This window comes from Agelaius tricolor, unplaced genomic scaffold, assembly GCF_023055355.1.
Source record: "Agelaius tricolor isolate 1412-34295 unplaced genomic scaffold, bAgeTri1.0.p SCAF_1, whole genome shotgun sequence".
Classification (NCBI taxonomy): domain Eukaryota; kingdom Metazoa; phylum Chordata; class Aves; order Passeriformes; family Icteridae; genus Agelaius; species Agelaius tricolor.
The window spans coordinates 88,843,606-88,862,888 of record NW_027269261.1 but is presented as its reverse complement, the minus strand read 5'-3'; the positions used below and the strand labels follow the sequence as shown (position 1 = coordinate 88,862,888).

General features: G+C 39.8%; 1 protein-coding gene across 3 annotated transcripts in view; it reads left to right on the top strand.

Annotated features, from left to right (window-relative positions):
* ELOVL5 (ELOVL fatty acid elongase 5) overlaps nt 1-18,784 on the top strand; it is a 39,545-nt gene extending 20,761 nt beyond the window's left edge. For 2 of the 3 annotated variants that reach the window (XM_071442606.1, XM_071442597.1), the window contains 7 exons: nt 2,097-2,165; nt 3,986-4,173; nt 10,881-10,958; nt 11,595-11,766; nt 13,320-13,444; nt 15,275-15,409; nt 16,883-18,784. In XM_071442606.1, the coding sequence (XP_071298707.1) occupies nt 2,108-2,165; nt 3,986-4,173; nt 10,881-10,958; nt 11,595-11,766; nt 13,320-13,444; nt 15,275-15,409; nt 16,883-17,014 (888 nt within the window). In that variant the 5' untranslated portion in view covers nt 2,097-2,107 and the 3' untranslated portion in view covers nt 17,015-18,784. The remainder of the gene's footprint in view (nt 1-2,096; nt 2,166-3,985; nt 4,174-10,880; nt 10,959-11,594; nt 11,767-13,319; nt 13,445-15,274; nt 15,410-16,882) is intronic. The other variant, XM_071442590.1, reaches the window with a different exon arrangement.
* Nucleotides 18,785-19,283: the final 499 nt, after the last annotated feature.

The following is a 19,283-nucleotide window of genomic DNA, read 5'->3' as shown; positions in this document are numbered from 1 at the left end:
ATCCAGCAGAGAGTGGGTTTCGTGGCAATATTTAATAGCTGACAAATGAAAAAAAATGATGAGATGATAAAAAAGGTGCTTTCTCTAAATATCTTTTTTTCTCCTTGTAATTATATACTCATTTCTCACAGCTTTCCTGATGTTTGTGCTTCTGGTGACACAAGTTATGTTTCCTTATTCCTGGGACACCAGTGTGCCAGTGCTGTGGCCATTCACACAAGTGCTCATAGTACCATAGCTGGTGATGTGACATAATCCCAAAAATGCACTTTATTCTGAAGTGTTTGCTTTCTTGGGCTGGGCTTGTTAAGTCAGAAAATAAAACCAGTACGAATTAGGGCTGCAAAACACTTTTAACACTTCTGGGTATTTCAGTCAAGCCCTTTTGTTTGTGCCTGCTGAGCAGATTCCAGTGATGTTCCTGTGGCTTTCTGTAGTCCCAAGCAGTATGACATGGAAGTGAAAGTCTCTTCTGTGTGTCCCTGAGAGCCCTGCAGGGCACAGTGGCTGGTGGTGCAGGCAGAAGTGCTCAGGGAGCTCAGGGAGCCTGTTGGCCTCCTCCTGCCTGGGGCCCTGCAGTGGAGGGGAAGAAGACCACAGAGTGGAAATGCATGACCTAACCCCTTGTATTTGCTTGGTCCCATGGGAAGTCAAAGCCCCTGCAGGCCTTCCAGCACTGGCTCCCAGTCCCATTTGGGACTGGGGAGAAAGCATAATTTGGATCCTGCTTGGCTTTTCTTGTTGGACCTGGATGAAATTGAGGTTTCAGTCCCAGCTGACCAAAACCAGAGGATATATGATTAATTTAACTTGCATAAATCAGAAATCCCCTAGAGACGGGATTTGCACAGGTGGAAGGGAAATATTTATTTAGGTAGAACTAAAAAAAAAAAGAAAATACTAACTTTTTTTTCTTAACAAGTACAAATAAGCTTGTGTAATTGTTTTGGTTGGTGCTGTGGGTATACTGACAGCTTGTGTTGTTTACGTTATTTTCTCATAGCTAACAATTATTCCTAATATTAATACTTTAGGAAAGGAGAAACACCACAAAGTGAAAACCATTCTGTTAGAAGTGGATAAAATTTTATTAATGAAAGTACAGTACAGTTCTGGATAGAAAAGAGGAAATTGGGATAGTTGGGGGTTATTGTTTTGGTTTGGGTTTTTGGTGGTTATTTTTTGTTTGTTTTTTCTTAATCAAGAAGAAAATTACTTCCTCTTCTCTTGGGAACAGCTTTGTGCACAATTGTCCCTGCTTGTGGACAGTGTTGCTGCTTCTTTCCTGCTTTAACTATACTGAGGTACCATAACATGAGTGCCTCCATGTACAGACCAGGTGCTACCCATAAGCAGTGGCTGTGTGAGGACCTGATAGATGACATTTGATCACTCTACTGATGTTGGATGAATTTTACCTGGTAATGTCTTAGCAGTAAGCAGTTTCTGGAACCTGGAGATGCTCATGCCAGGAGATGCTGTATTTTCTCCCTGGACTCTGCAGCCCTCTCTGTCACTGGGTGACTGTTGATCTCTTGGTTTTATGGGCTGTTAATCAGAGCTGTAATCAGTCACCTATCTGCAGGTGATAGCAGAGCCACTGTTTACTTTTTTCCTCCTTCCCTCCTCTTCCCTAGCTGGCCTTGCTAGTTATTTGAGACTCTTTGTTAAAATAGCTTCATAGTCTTTATCTGAAAATTTCAATGTTGCTGGCTTTCTCAAAGTTCAGTCCTCCTCCTCATTGAGGGATCTTTCAAGATACCAGCTTTTATTTGTGTGTACAAAATACAGAACTAGAAAGAACTTCAGGTTAATCTGAGCTAATTATTTTAAGCTTCTGTGCATCTATGACTGTGATTAATAACTTCAGTGGGAAATGTAGCTCGAACACCAGTGACTCTCTGAGACTAGAATAAGCTTTATGTACTTACTGTATGCTGTGAAAGTCCATTGTGTTTGCTAGAGTTTTTGCATATTAGTATTTTCTTTGTTAACCCTAACAGAATGTGTTCAGATGCTGAACAGTAAACTGAGCAGAAAAACTAACTATTCTCCTGAGCAGAAAAACTAACTTTCTCCTTTTCTTTCCATTTCAGTAGGTTGTATAATGGAACTTGTGGATAAAACAATCAATAGTTACTTTGATGTTTGGCTTGGACCCAGAGGTAAGATTTCTCAAAAGCTAATAAATAAATGCATAAATAAAAATAATATAATAAATACATAAATTAAACTGATCTTATTAGAACATAAGAAACATTTTTCCTCTAACTTGACATTGACAGGTGACTACTTTCTTTAGGACCTGCAAAGCATCAAAATGTCTGACAGTGTAATAAATAAGAGTCTATTCAATGCTCCTGATCTTTTGACCTGAAGAGGTCATTCTTACTATCAGTTAAGCTCATGTTGTTTGTCTTAGTGGGTGACTTACCTCACTCAGATCTTTGCTGCTTTTTTGTTGTTTTTTTTTTTTTTTAATTTAGTAATAGCTTTTATTCTAAAAAGGCCACTCTAAAAAATACTCTTGCCTTCATAACTAGATCTCTGGAATTTTTCACTAAAAATATCTATAGTTTTTGGGAAACACTGCTTCTTTGAAACCATTCTTTTTTGAAGAAGCAATAGTTTTGGTAGGTCTTACCCAGGGAAAACTCTGCAGGTGGAGAACTGCAGTCCTGGTCAGTGTGAGGAAGCCAGAGACTGAGGAACCAGGACAAGCAGTGGCCTCATGCTGCGGGCTTGGGTAGGATGGTCCAGTTCCACCTGGTTCTGACCAGGGGGATTAAATGGCTGCATCCTGCACACAGTGTGCAGAGCAGTGCTGCTCAGTGGCATGTGCTTTCTTCTTTTGACTGCTGTAGTAATGCCTTTTCTCTGTCCCACTCAAGATCCAGTGATGGTGCCCCTTCTCAGGAGAAAGTCCACAGGAGATGGAACAAGCCTCTGATTTTTCTAAGTGTGTTTTCTGTTTGCTTTTATTAGTATCTCGGTGCCCTTGTTGCCTCTCTCTCCATACTAAGCCTGTTTATATCAGAACATCCAGGCAATTTAACATATTGCATGTGCTGGCATATGGTCTCTGTTTGCTGTATGAGAAAAATCATGAACCATAAAGGTGGCAAATCCAAACAATTCCCTGCCTTGCCTGCCTACTTTCCAACCTACAGCTTCAGGATCCATGTATGACTCCTTTAAAATTAAGTTGAGACTGTGAATGACAGCAATACTTGAATTGTTCATTCATAGTTTGGTTTACTTGGTTTCAGTACTCTGGGCTGACTTTAGTGAGAAGAGTGAGGTACTGTGCTGTTGCTGGGTGTGGACAACACAGATGTGGTTCAAAAGGACTCATGTTCCAAGTAGTTCCCTAAAATTCTCTGAGCTTTTCCTGAGAAGCTGATGCATTGCCAGCCAGACTGGTTACTTAGGCAGGACTGACTGCTCTGTGTTCCATTGCTCATACAAGGACTCCAAAATTTAATTCTTTCTAATAGCACATACATAAGTCTAATTGTGTTAGGATTGACTGGAAAATAATTATCAGGATCATCACCTATACCTACAGAGGTGTCTGCTTCACTCCTAGGTTTGCTGACTCTAGGAAATAACATGTGTACCATCAGGAAGGGTTGGTTTGAGAAAATAAAGGGGAGAGATTTGTTGAAGCTTTTCTTTATAATTATCTGTGGTATTCAAGTGGGTGACAGTTCTGAATGGTAATGAGTATTTAAAAATAATAGTGGTAATAACTTAAGAATATTTTTGCCTTAGGAAAAGAATTATTTCTGCTTTCTTAAATGCGTAAATAAAATGTTGTTTGTAATTAGCAACGTGGCCATTAGTAAAAGGGCTTGCTGCACTTCCTTTGTCTTTCTTTGGTGTTCCAGCACTGGAATAATTTTGAGTACAACTATTTTTAGTTGTATTGAATTCTCTCCTTACAAAATCTAAGTGTTTGTATGTTTTTGTTTGTTTGTTTCAGACCCCAGAGTAAAAGGATGGCTTCTTCTGGAGAACTATACACCTACCTTTATCTTCTCAGCCTTGTACTTACTAATTGTGTGGCTAGGACCAAAGTACATGCGGAATAAGCAGCCGTTCTCGTGCAGGGGTATTCTAGTGATCTACAACCTTGGACTTACGCTGCTTTCTCTGTATATGTTTTATGAGGTAAGAGAGAGAGGGCTGCTCAGGCTTATTTTGCAGTGTCTGTTTTAATTACATTGGCTCATGTTGAAAGTAGAGCAGTGCCTCTGAATTCGGGAAGCATCTGCAGAAATGGTGCAACCATTTTCAATGTCATTTGTCTGAGGAGAAAACCCTAATTGTAATGTTACCTCTAAGGATGGTGTGAAACAAACCTTGCCTTAAACATCTCTGCTGACCTTGGGCAGCAATGTTTCAAATGCACTTTGCTCAGTCAGTGGAAGTGACGTCTTGATCTTTCAGCATGAACTTGGCTACTCCTTCAGTAATGTCTCCTTGCTCAATGTGATTGTGCTGGTGGACTGTACAAAGTACTTTGTAGCAAAATTGTGGCTTTGTTTGGAGGGCAAAATGTTTTATTTACTCGTATTTAATCATGCACGCACTCCTTGCATCTGTGTCTTTAAGCTTGCAATAGGTTCTTTTGCATCCTCTTAGTTTTGCTGGGAAAAAATGTTGCTGAAACAATGCCACTGTGATTCATCTGTTTCTTTGAGCTTAAAATCTAAACATACAAAAAGATTTCAGACTGAATTGAACTTTCTGTGGACTTATTTCCTTTCATAAAAACACAAATATTTAGGCAGTGTAAAGACCCTACTTCCCAAAGATCTCTTTAGCTACTTATACTCAGAACTGTCTGGTTTTGTTCAAGTGAAAATGAAGAACTATGGTAGTGTAAATAATGATGTGGTCAGAAAATTACTCTTTTGCTTTAATGTACAGAATATTCTGGCACACTTTTAACCAAAGTATTTCTTCTTTCTGTAAGGAGATATTTCATTTTCAACATCCTTTTTTCAATTCTTTCACTACAGTCTTTTCAAATGCTAGGACTAAAACTACTAATCTCTTTTTTTTTTGCATGAGCTTAGAAGTGTATAAAAGCTGTGATTCTCCTTTAAGTTTGTAGTTAATTCTATAGTGTTTTACAAGGTGAGTGTTTAGAGATGAAGTGATTTAAATTCAATGTTATTTCTCTTGTGTAGTGAATTGTCTACTCAAAATTTATTGGGTTGGTTTATTAAGAAATTTGATACTTAATTGTTCAGTTGGGAGCAGTTTTGGATTCAGTAGGTACTTGGAACTACTTGTGTTCTTGATGTGCTTACATTTCTAAACTCCTTGTCAGGGTGTTCTAATCCAGAAAATGTGTGTGTTGATCAGTTTCATTTGTTTAAATGTAGTGTTGATGTTGACTTCAATGTCCATCTGCATTATTTGATGCAGGTATTATTTACAGTTATATAATGATCTGTTGTTTTAACCTCCAGTAATGTTATTGAGAGTTTAGAAGTGCAGACTTTTCTTCAGTTGTACCAAGTGTGAATACTTGGAATAATACTCATAGTTTCTAAATTACTGTAACATTCTGCTCTATTACAAAACCTGCTGGTAAATTTAAACAAGAGAAAATACCCAAACTGTTGATCCTGTAAATGTCTTTTTCTTGCTAACAATAAACTGGTTACCAAGGGAGGACTGTTCATTGTATGCTGAAGAAGTCCTCATACTTGTAACCAGATAAATAGCTTTTATATTGTGGAGCAATGACACAACTAAAATGCAGTGAATATTAAGACCCCTCCTTCCTATATAATGAAATACTTCATGTGAAAATGAGTGTTGCTCTTAATCTAGTATTATCCACATGGAACTGTTTGTTAGTATTGTAAATATACCTTCTCCTTGTAAATGGGCATACACAAAGCTAGAGCATTATGAAGATGATTAAACACATTATAGTGGCAATAAAATGTGGTTGGCAGCACTTACAAGCTGAATTTGAGGGCAAGTGATGCCCTGCAACAAGGAACTGATCCCATAAAAATGCTGCAAAGCAGAGAGCCATGCTGACATAACACCACACTGCTTGATGTTTGCAGGGAGAGAACCAAAGGGCACAGGGAAAAATGGGTTCTTGCACCTCTAGGTATGTTCTCTATCTGAAGTACCTGCACAGCATGTGATACCCTTGCTCATATCTCATCAGTCTTGGAAACTTTCCTTTGAAGGATTAGCCATATATCAGGACTTTACAGTGCATTTACTTGCTTTTAAGACAGAATGATGAGGAACAGCATTCAGAAAACTTGAGTAACTCCCTGTTCTCCTCCTTGTTGTAAGGAACTCTCAAAACTCCATTTTGAGTTTCAGTTGGATTAAATTTTTTCAATCCTACTCTGAGGAAAAATCATAAAATGTCACCATTTATGAACTTGTTTAGTAGCGTGTCTGAAAAGAAGTTGCTTTAATAGCTTGTGTACAGTACACCTGAAACCCTACTTTGAAGTTTTTCCTGAGTTACAGCTATGGTGATTCAGGTCATGATTCATAGCATCACAGCTCAGTTTGCATATTATGTGACCAAAACAAGATGTTAAAGTGAGGTATCCTCCCAGCTGGGATGAAAAGGATGACCTACTTGGTTTTCTGACCTTTATGTCTGAATGATTGTAAGCAGTAACATGGGGAAGTTTAGCATCATAGGATTTGTGTAATTCTAGGTGTTGTGTACTTGGGTCTAAAATCACTAGAAATTTTAGACCTGTTATGTGGAATTCCTAATAGTTTCTGTCTGTGCTTGCTATACCTTTTTTATTAGGATATTTAATGACTTAGCTCGGTTTTGGTACTCGCAGAGAAGAGGACTGCTCTTGTCCCAGACAATGTAACAGACAAGGCAGATCTAGGGGAGCTGGAGAGGTTTTTTGTCTAATTTGTCACATACTTCAGGAGGACAGGATGTTCTTTAGGGACAAACAATGCTTTATTCTGTAAAAATCTACAGTGCTTGGACATTAAGGAGAAATAACACTCTTATGTCTCAGGCGGGGGCATCAAGGAATGGCTTCCTGCGTGGTGGAGAAGGTGCCTAGCAGGGGCTGGCAGTGGGGTTACAGGATTTGGGCTGGCATGGCTGTGTCTGGGGGAGCTGCAGGAGCAGCTGGAACAGCAGAAGCAGCCCTGCTTCCCCCGTGCTGCTGCTCTGTGCTGGGATCACATCGCTGTGACCCATGCCTGTGCAAGGGCCTGTGCCTCTCTGCTTGAGTCTCAGCTGGGAGTGCCAGGTACCCAGTTACACTGCACACAGACCTGTGTTATTTTGGGGGAGTTTGTTAGCAAAACTGGCCAAGTGATCTGGAGTACCTGGGCTTCCATTAGAGAAAACTGGTCAATGATGAAGGCTCACTTTATTAAGTGATCTCTTTACTGTCTCCTTTCTTCATCTGAAAAATTCCCTACTGAATCTTCCTGAGAAAAGTCTTAGATTTTCCTGATGAATGAGGTGTTGCAGGGGACTCTGTGCAGAGGTGCTGTGTCACAGGAGCCATGGGTGGCAGCTAGGCTGCTCTTCCCTCTCCCCTTTCTTTCTCCACCCTCCTGAAGCTCTTATCTCTGCCCTGGGGTAACTGCATTCATGTAAAGATAAAATTCTGTATCTGTGCAGGCATTTGCTTTCTTTGATCAACCTCAACTTCTGTTTCTCTTCATTCTAATCTAGCTGTGTTTTGAGCCTTGTAAACCCATCAGCCTTGACAGTGTGATGCAGTGCTAGGTCCCTTATCTGCCCCTCTCCAGTGAGTCTCAGACTTTAGTTTTATCATGAGAAAAAAACCAAGTCCTCCACAGTAACACCTCTCCTCCACCCAGTCAGACTGGCATAAGTATCCTGGCCTATTTTGGTAGCAGAGGTGATAAAAAAGCATGTGCCACAGCATTTCAAAGAACTCAGCAACAGAATTACAAAATGAAAGCAATAGGAAAAAAGAAAACTTCATTGCAGGGGAAGAAAGTGTGGGTTGTTCCAGCACAAATGGAATCTTGAGCTGCAGGTTTTCCCCTGAGCTGAGGGGCTTAACATTGAGTTTGAGTACCATTTAAATTGGCTTATGAACTGTCTTTTTGTGCTGCTTAGAAACCATGTGAAGTGGTTTGCTCAAGTGCAAATGGCTATAATTGGCCTTTTCTGGACATGTTAATTTCTCAAGAGAAGATTTTCCTGTGGTTGTCCATCAGCAGTGCCATCAGCACCCTGGACTCCTGCCAGCCTGAAGATGAAGGACTTCTGGAGAGAGCAGGCAAGGAAGGAAAGGCAGTCCAGGGCTGTGTGGGCAGAGGAGCCACTGCTCTGTCCTGGGCAGGTTTCACACCTACTGTACAGTGGTGTAAGGAGTCTTGGAAACACTGGCATCCAGGGAGCAGCCCACATCAAGTGTGAGCAAGGACTTAAATGCACTGCTGGAAATTTCCCACCCCTCCTTATTGCTTTTAGGGTGGCAGGGAAGCAGCTTCCTGGGACTGTACACGCGTGCATAATGGAGCCATTTGTGGTCATGTTTCAGAGTGATCTCTTGGTTTTGTTTTCTGAAGCCTTCCAGCATGGGATTAAAGCATTGTGGGTGCAAGAAATAATGATGCCAGGCAAAGGAGCAGCTGGCTAAATGGGGAAGATTATTTACATGTTGTATGTTGCACTGAGTAAGGTTTGTGGGCAGCAACAGCAGTTTGTGGGCAACTGGAGCAGCTTTTAACCAATTAGTTCCTTCTCGAAAGTGGGGAAGGAAATTATTTTTGTAACTCTACTAGCTATTTATATGATAAAATATGCTGACATTTCCTACAAATGTTGCTTTTCTTATGTCATTTGTGGCTGTGAGAGTATTACAGTTCCTAGCATACAATAATACATTCTTTTGTAAAGAAGAGAGTACTCAGGTTGAGGTGAAGCCACTGCTCATAGCCACACTGATGCCATTGTCCCTTAGAGAGGTGGGATCCATGGAGACACCTTTGGTTGCATTACACTTTAGGTGGTGAACCTGAACTGCTTGCAGGAAAAGAGCTGTGGATTCACTATGCCAGCCTTTACTGGGAAGAGGTTTATGGAGTGCAGCATTAATGATGGATGTTGTTTGGATTAATTACAATGTAAACAATGTGATTATCCTTCTATTCCTAACACTTCCTTGAACTATGAGAAGTGTATGAAAACATCTGTAAGCTCTCAACATGATCACAGCACAATGTGGTGTTCTGTCTGAGGGACTGGCGGGCACTTGCAAGGCACGCAGTCTTTCCCTGAGGGGCCTGGTGGTGGCTTGGTGCAGAGCTTGCTCTGGGGCACAGCTGGTCCTTGAGCAAGGTACCACTTCTGAACTGGTGTCCTCTGCAGAGCCCTGCAGCCAGGAGAGGAGTCCTTGCATGGCTGCCTTCCCTTTGTTGCTTGGGTAGGGAAGTGCCTGGCTCTGCTGCTGATGTGCACGGCTGCCCTGCCCTTGCTGTGGCAGGCTGCTATTGATTTATCTCTAATACAAGAGATACTTTCAGATCTGTATATTATTATATAACTAGATGTACGTCTTTTCCCCTAAATCACAGCAATAATACTATCTCAGAAGGTCAAAAATAATGACCTAGGCTGACTGAGTATTTTAAAAGCTAATTTAGGAGTAAAATGAGGCATGAAGGAAATAACATTGGGGAAAGGTAGATCATTTAAGTGATAATCTTCATTGAACCTTTTAAAATTAGCTTCCTGTTCACAGTTCTGAGCAGCATTTAGTCATACCTGTTATTGTAGTCCTTTAATCAAGTGATCTTTTAAAATGACTTTTAGTATAAGGAATTTCTACTGTGGCTTTGCAAAGCTGTTTCTTATCCTGCAGATAGATAAGGCCAAAAACATACAACTTGCTTCTGCCTTTCAGATGTTTTATGAGATACCAGACTTTTTTTTTTTTCACTTGGGAGTTGCCTCAAGTTGTTACTCTTCTCCTCATGCTATTCCCAAGAGGAAGAACATCTTTATAAACAATGTTCAATGATCCCTTCTGTTGAGATACTAAAGGGGATCTTGTTCATGTCTTTGCACATGCTCCCTTCTCCCATTCAAGTCAACCTGTCCTACCATCTCCTACCATCTGTGAAAGGGTGAGAACATCCAACATGGACCTTGTTTCTCTAGAGATTAGGGCCAGCCCCTCCACAGCAGACACCCTGTCATCTGTCATGACTAATAGCTGGTCATTACTCTTTATTGTGACTCCGTTATGTTTGAGGTGTTACTTGTTATGCCAGGAAGTCAGGAAAGCAGTGGCATATCCTGCAGAGGAAGTCACTTATATTGGGAAGGTTGTAATGTGCTTGGCATGAGTGAATTGCTTAAAAAGATCTTGAAGAATGGCAATGCAGTGAAGCATGTGTTGTTAGCTATTAAGGAGAGCAAAGCTGAAAATATGCTTTGTCACATGGCTGAAAAAATTGTAGGCACATCTCTTGAGTATAAAATTTTTTAAAGATGTAGCTCTTTCCAAAAGTAATCAGAAGAAAAATGTATTTACTGAACTTTGGTTATGTACTTTCTCTAACAATGAGATCATCAGCAAAGAAGGAGACTTCACTCTGAAAATACTCACACTGTGGGATAAGTGGGGATAAAATGTTTTCTCCTATTTTTATTCTGGTATACCCCAGTTGGGAGAATTTATTAATTCACCCTTCACTATGATTCAGTCACTGCTTGAAACTTGAATTCAACCTAATGCCAGCCTCAGGTGCCCAGGATTTTCTTGACACCAGATGTCTGGGCAGAGCCACTGTGGAGCTTTGCAGGTGCTATAGAGTTCAGCCTTCTCCCCAGTAACACTTTATTTTTTTTATTTGCTCAGCTGGTGACAGGAGTATTGGAAGGAGGATACAATTTCTTCTGTCAGGATACACACAGTGGAGGAGAGGCCGATATGAAGGTACTGTAATTGAGACTTAGAGCTGGAAATGTTTCAAATTGTCCACTTGAGTGTAAGTGGAGAGCAGAACAGTATTGATTATGCACATTTTGGTTAAACTGTAAGCTATTTTCCTTCCTTTGCAGTACAATAGACAATGCACTGTCGGACATAATAATTCATCTATGATATATTCATGGTTGGTATTTTTGTGAGTAATTATGTGCAAATTTTCAAGAGTCCCAGATCAAAAAATGAGGACCTGGTGTTCAGACTGTATCCAACCACTCTGTGTTGAGACTCCCCTTCTCTTTCTGAGATGTGGTGATGATTTCTTCTGGTCACACTTCTGACCTCTCCTTTACAGAGAGCACTGCAGCACCAGCTCTGGTTAAATATTTTCTTAATTCTCCCAGGACAACCCAGGTGCACAGCAGTAGCCTCCTGAAGCAGTCTTTGTCGTCCTGTTTTCAGCTGTAGCTGTAGATTTGTACCTCGATCTCCTGTGGAGAAACCTGAGGCAGAAGTATTACAGAAGATTCCAGCAGTGTCTTCAATCCTAGTAGTGCAGGACAGAATCTGAATTTTGATCACTTAGATAAGAGTTGAAAACCCCCACAATGTGCAATGCTTCTAAAACTTGTTTCCTCCTTCCAGATCATACGTGTCCTCTGGTGGTACTATTTCTCCAAACTCATTGAGTTCATGGATACCTTCTTTTTCATTTTGAGGAAAAATAATCATCAGATCACTGTTCTGCATGTCTACCACCATGCAACAATGCTGAACATCTGGTGGTTTGTTATGAACTGGGTGCCTTGTGGTCACTGTAAGTACTGGGTTATGGTGGGGGAACATCTGCATCAGGAGCTTTGTTCTGGTGGTCTTTTGATCAAACCAAACATCTCTGGTACCTTCAGCTGTAAGATTTGTTCTGTACCATATAAACTGCTTTGCTGAATTGCAGCTGTTGTAGATGGTTGCAGGAATTAAGCTGCCAGCACAGCCTCTAGGAAAGACTGAAGAATTTGTGTAGCAGTGAAGAAAGACTGTAGACTGAAGAATTTGTGTGGCAGTGTGACATTTATCAGGTGCATTAGCCCATGTCAGATACCCATCAACCTTGCTTTTCTCTATTTTTGCTGTAGTTACAGACCCTTTGATGAAACAATACCCTTTTTCCAGGTCAAGCCAGAAGCTTGTTTCAGCTGTAAAACAGTTAAAAGTGACTCTAAGTCCTTGTATCTGTAAAATTCACTTGAGATATGACTTTCTTAATTTAACCTCATTATACCACTGGCCATAACAAATTATTTCAATTAAAATCTTGTCCCCTGAGCACTAATGAACATGAGCAAACGAATCTTAAGTGGAAAATTTCCATGTCTCTCTTGTCTAAATCCTGCTAACCTTTGGCAATCTGACTTCAATTCTTCTACTGCATGTAGCTGGCATCTAGTTTCTTAACTGCATTATCATGGCTTAGCTGTGGTTAAGATGTGCAGCTTATAGATACTGGCTTTGTTGAACACTCCATTCAAGAGAAACCTTTTCAAACCCAATGGATGTCAGCTACTGGCAGTGCAGACTAAGAGGCTGCATTCCTCAGGAGTCTGGTCTCTCAGCCAAAGAGCATAGAAACTTGTATTTGTTTTGTGTTGTCAGCACAACAGTGAGTAATACTGAACTTATAAAAAGTCTGCATCTGGAAACATGTTCTCCTCCAAGGAAGTCAGTCCTTGTTCATACAGCAATCAAAACTGCATGCACGTGGAATCTATCTTGTGCTCATGTGGTTTGAAAACACTTTTGTGCTATTTCTAGTCGTGTTTGTCTTCTTCCAAGCTTTATGTTCTGTTATGTAATCATAGCTCGATGCAGTTTGGTGTTAAGCTAGAAGTTTCTTTAATGACTAAAGGTGCTGTAAACAAGGACAAACAAAATAGCTAACTTGCAGTTTCTGAAGGTATCTGAAGCTTTTTGGTTATAAATGACAAAATTGGCTCCTGCCTGGAAGGAAGTGAAATCAGCCTAAAAGTAGATGGGTGAAACTATTGATTGTTTGGTATGTGAGTGTTCCTCCTTTTTATCAGTTTCCTCAGTTCCCTTGAAAAACCATAATGTAGATGTAAAAAAGAGTAACTTGAGGAAACAAAACCAGAAGGCTGGTGTAAAGCACAAAGCTGCAAAGCAGCTCAGCTACTCCATTGGGTAGGCAGAATAAAAAACAGGGTAAAAAAAGAACCCTCTTGCTTTTCTTCTAAGAGAAATCATATTTTAAATAGTAACATTTTGAACTTGTTATTTTTGTAGGTTCTATGAAACAGCATGTTCCTTCCTGGTAATGCAGTGTACTTTCTTTTTCCCTTGCCCTTTTTTTAGCTTACTTTGGTGCCACACTGAACAGCTTTATCCATGTCCTCATGTACTCCTACTACGGGCTGTCTGCTGTTCCAGCAATGCGTCCTTATCTGTGGTGGAAGAAGTACATCACTCAGGGGCAGCTGGTGAGTGACTTGCTCTTCAGTGCTTCAGCAGGCTCTTTATTCATGATGAGGTCCTCTTGTCTTTACCAAGTCAGGAAATTTTGGCAGAGGATAGAGGAAGAGAGAATGAGAGCTAGTACCTTCTACACCTAGTAGTGCCTAGATCACCTTAGAAAAGCAGCTTCTGCACGTCTGTTTGCTCTGTTTCCAGGACCATGGGGACTGGGGATGTACATGAATCAGTGCTGAGGTCTGTGGGATCTTTATCCCCCACTCCATGTTGTGTGGCTAGATGCATTTGGGAATTGCAGTGCTGAGATTTCTGGGACTCAGTAGCCAGGGAGGAGGCTTTTCTTACAAGCCCTCTTGAGCTAGCCTGCTCTTCCCTGTGCTTGGTTGGTCAGGCTGGGACAGACCAGAAACCGAGTGCAATGCCATCCACAGCTAACAAGGGCCATTCTAGTCCTGAGGGACAATGCCTTTTCTGTCCTACTTTTGCATGCAGTTGCAAATGGTTTATTAAAAACTATTCAATATTTCTGCTCTCTTTCTGCACTTTAAATGGGCAGATTTTTCTCTTGTAATTCTGTATTGGACTCTTTGTATCAGTTTTCATTGTTTCTAGTGTGTGGTGATGAAGCCTGACCACTGTATGCTGGAGGTGGTAAGAGCAGTGAAATTCAGTAATACAGCACATGCTGTAGTGATACTGCACGAGAAGCAGGTTTCAATGTGTACAACATGTCAGAACACCACAAGGAAATGTGCATGAGTGTTCTCTCTTCCCCATTTTGTAGGGGGGAAACTGAAACCTAGAGATAAATTATTTTTTATATTCTTCCCCCCCACCCCACCCCTTCTCAGAGCTGTAAATAGTTTTAATAACCTTTGCTGGTGATGATTAATAACATTTACTGCCAGCAATTCAGTGTTGATTCTCAACATGTTTTTTTTAGCACTGTTCTTCCTGAAGGATGGCTAAGTATTGTAGTTAAGGGCTCATTATTTTCATGGGAGGCATAGGGTTGCTTTGGTTTGAGGTTTGTTTCTGTTTTTCTTTCCAGATTTAGGCTCTGTTCTTCATCCTGGTTGTTCAAGTGCTACAGAGTGCAGTGTCTTGGTGCTTCAGTTGCTCCCCTGGCTATTGTCATAGCTGCTTTCACTTCCTTGCCTGCTCTGCATGCATAGCTGTTAGGGCAGCAAAATAGCAGAGCAGAACAAACAGTCTTTCCCTTTTAAAATAAACATTCCCTAATCTGGTAGCCTTTATGTGAGGATGAATTTTGCCTAAGGCCCTCTGCATCACATAAGCCCAAACTCTGTTTTTCCAAAAGGGATAATTAAAGATAATTGAACCCTTATCCTCCTCCCTGGCTCCCCAGCTTCCCTGCAGCCTTTACCCCAAACATTCTTCCACTGGAGCCATATGTCAGACAGTTCCTGTCTGTGGGAAGGGATTGAGGGGTCTGTGTGTAGACCAAGTTGACCCCAGGTCTTTTGCAGCTGAAGCAGTGAGATGCAGATCTACTCCATTAGGATGGTAAAGTCAAATCCCACTGAACTCTCACTAGGAAGAACGTGGTCTTTCTTCCTTGGGACACTTATATATCAGTTCTGCCTAAGTTACTCTGATGTTCTAAAATGGAAAAATAGAAATAAACACACTTAACAGGATACCACAATCTGAATGTCTGCTAACTCAGGTTTACAGAGAAAACACTTGCCAAACACACAATATTACATACTATTTACTTGTTTTGGAAATAACTGTTTAGGTTTTGGTCATTCATGTTTTTTTTCCTCCTTCCATTAATATGCTCCATTTCTCTTATTTTTGTTTTCTCTCCCCAGATTCAGTTTGTCTTGACAATCTTCCAGACCAGCTGTGGTGTTGTTTGGCCATGTGCATTTCCTCAGGGCTGGCTGTATTTTCAGATTTCTTACATGATTTCTTTGATTATCCTCTTCACAAATTTCTATATTCAGGTAAAAGTAACATTCATCAACTCTTTCTAGCATTCTGCTGGCTGTATCTCACTGGAAAGCTGTGACAGAAAGATATGCTGGAAATGTCCTTTTGCTATCCTTCACTAATGTGCATTTGTTCTTGAAGTATTACACACTTGTTGATCCACCCCCTCCCTACTTTCAAGCCTTCTAATGCTTTGTACCCATCATTCAGAATGCTTAGTAATTTCAGTGAGCCAGTTATACAAAAAATGGCTTATTGCAACTTTAGCTGCAGGTAAGGGAGAGGAGGAGCTTTATGTAAGACAAAGCTTTCCAGTGTGAAATAAACCAGCAGCATGTGAACCTGTGAAGCACCCGAAGGAATTGTTCATTTCTGCTTTTACAAGGGGAGATGCTTGGTTTTTATCCAGGGAAACTTCCTAAACTCACAACATGCAGAAATATGGATTTTGTTCACTTCTACAGGCACTTTTTTTGTATTTTCATACGGAAAATAAGTGGGTTTAGTTGTGTTTCTACAAATCTGATTTCATGTTTGAACAGATCCAGACTTGGTATGTGTTATTCTGAACAGTTCATAACTGGGCTCTGTACAAAGATGTACAACTACTGTCTGCAGAAAATCAAACCAACAGCCTGCTGCCCCCAGTCAAGCAAACTCTGTTATATGTTTCAAATGTCATTCAAATGTCATTTGAGAGATTTGGGCATTTTGGTTCCTGTGAGAATTATTCATGGGGGGAAACACAGCAGGCTTCCCTGTCTGTTCTTCTGGTACTTCTTAAAATCAGTCCCATGATTTCTATCACTTGCTGCATATGAACATGCTAATTAAACATTATAGTATATTCCAGATATTACTTGATTTTCTTTGTCAATTTTGCTCATATTTTAACTTTTAATTGTTTAAATTCCTTTCATACAGAAATTTGGGGAAATCTGCTTTTGTCAGGCAGCTGAGCCCCTTTGAAAAAAATTATGTATATTTTACTGTCTATAATTTTTAAACAGTCTCCCCAATCCTGTTAGTTTTTGATTCTTGTCTTAGCCAATGGAAATTCCTATCACATTTCTATCTCTGAACTTCACTTTTATTGTTTACCTACCTCTTGTTCTGGCTTTGTTCAAGGTACTGTCACCTGCAGTGCCTCAAACCTCCTTCCTCACATGTCATTTTGAGTATATTCTTATTATGAGTCTGCTCATAAAATTGCTTCCCTTGTTTCTGATTTACTATTAGTATAACACTGCCATCATACTGCCAAGCCTTTTTCTTTTCAAGTGAACTACTCCTCTCACTGTGATGAATGAAAGGAGAAGTGTAGTCTCATACACAAAAAGTGGTTGAGGTTGTTAGACTCTTACCACCGGCACAAGGTCTTTAGAAATGATGAATGCAAGTTTACTTTTGTGTTTCTAGAATTACTGTGAAGAAGTGGTTATTTATATCTAATTAAACAAAACCATGTGTCTTTCCCTGTATTTTAGACTTACAACAAGAAGGCATCCTCGAGGAGGAAAGAGTATCAGAATGGCTCTACGGCCATTGCAAACGGGTACACAAACAGCTTTTCTTCCCTTGAGAACAATGTGAAACAAAGGAAACAAAGGAAGGATTGAAGACCAAACTGAAAAACCATTTTGATAACCCCAACAACAAAATCATCTGATTGTAAGCACAATGAGAGTTGTGCACTAATACTCTAATGGCTACTGTAACTATTCCTGCCTAGAATAGTGTGATTTATGTAGGACTTAACCAGTGCAAACACCCTAGAAACTGTATACAGAACATTAAAGTAGGTTAAAGTTTAAAAATAATTCTGGGCTGTCATTGACCCTGCTATAGACTGTGGAAGGGAGTATTATCATATTATCCAACACTGCTGTTGCCTTACTAGTCAATATGATAGGTGCTGAATTATGATTCACAATTTGAAAACACTGTAATCTAAACCTCCATTTTTTTAACTATAGATCATGCATGTGATTGTAGAGGTAATTTGTATGATGCTGGTTTCAGTAGATAAACACACATGCCTTAAATTAAAAAGCAGGGCCCAAAGCTTATTACTGGTTTAAAAATTAGGGAATGTTTCAACTTTTCCGTTGATTGACTTTTTATCAAAAAGTCACTTAGAAGAATGCATTGATCATTTTACTGTTCTGTGTGTGGTACACGATGCTACGTATCTCTTACTCGATGCAGTGAAATTGGAAACGGCGCATTTAGTTTTGTATATTTGGCTTTAATTGACTCAACAGTCACAAAACAGATGGAAAAGTTATTTTACCTTTTTAATAGATCTTATTTTTTTATTTGAAGTACATCACTAACATAAAAGTAATTGGCGCTTACACAGTCGAGTAAGATTGAAATATTGTCTCTAAAGTTTAGAGCATATACAGGGTGGACCCATCTATTCTTTTCACTTTTTTTCTTTTTTTTTTTTCTTTCTTATTTCTGAGAATTCTTAAATGCTAAATGAAGAGTGGTTTTTAATAAGAAACTGGCAGTTTCAAGTGTTATTACCATAGCCATATCCGTATTTTAGGAGCTACTGTTTAAGTCTGTGACATATCCAAAAGTATATTTAAAAGTGGAGCCAGAAGGATGCTTTTCTGATGGAATTGTCTGTGTGTAAGTTGGTATCTGAACTGTTCTTCATGTAGCATACATTCACTTTCAAAATGTGCCTAACACAAAGATTTTTTTTTTCCCAAATAAGCAAGTTTAAACAGTTAAAGTCATAGCTAATGTTTTTTAAATGTTACTGAAATGTGCTGGAAATGTCTGTTTCTGTAATGTGAGTTGTGTATATCACTGGTAATGTTTTGGCTTGTTATCTAAGGGTTTGGTTTGAGTGCTGGTTAAAGTTACTCCTTCTTGCAAAATCCTGTCTTGCACATATGAGGAGTCAATTGCAGAGCCAATATCTGTTGCTGGTATTCTGGTATCTTCCATGATGGAGTCCATTAAGCTCTGAAAAATTGAATTGTGCAAGACATTCTGCTGGTCATTGCTCAAGTTTAACCATTTGGTTTTTTGATATTTATATAAATGCCAGTTTTAACACATTTAATTGTTTTTAAATATTTTTTAAAATTTTTGCACATCTCTTAAGGAATTAATAAGTTCTCTTGCTAGCCTTGTGGGTTTTCATTCCTTGTTTTGAAGGAGACAGTGTCTGTTATGTTTACATTATCAAAGCTTGTGCGTGTGTCTTCATTTCTAGGTACTGGTTTGCAGAGTCTTTACATAGCTCAGTACAGCAGCTATAATGTTCAAAATAGGCTGTCTAAATGTGCTAGTAATAAACTCTTGGCTCATCTGAATATACTTCATTGTTAATGTTTGACATGGTTTAATCATTAAAACACTTTTGATGATCTCTGCCTGAATTCTGTGGGTCTGTACAGATTCAATGCATTGCCCCATCCTGTGTCAGGCCAAGGAGGAGCCACCACGATATTCAGGGACATTTAGTGTACCAGAGATTTGGCAAGACATTCTTTACAGAAACCTTTGGCAGTTACTAAACACTATTCCCTTGCCTAGCTGTAGAAGTACTGGTCTGTGTGATGGATTTAACTCCCTCTGGGATTACTGACTCATTGAACGCAGAGCAGCCCCAATAGCCTGAGATGATGAGTGCCAGGAGCAAAGCTTAATGTGACTGAGAGGGGCTTCCTGCCTCAGCTGTCCTGTCTGTAAAATGAGGATAATACCTCTCTCCAGAATGAGAGCATTTTTGCAATTTCCTTTTAGCTCCCCTTGTCCCTAGGTGATAGTTTTAGAACTCTCTCTGATTTCAGTGTTTAACATTGCAACAACCCCAGATAGGCTGGTGATGGACATGTATTGGAATATGATCCCAATATTGCCGGA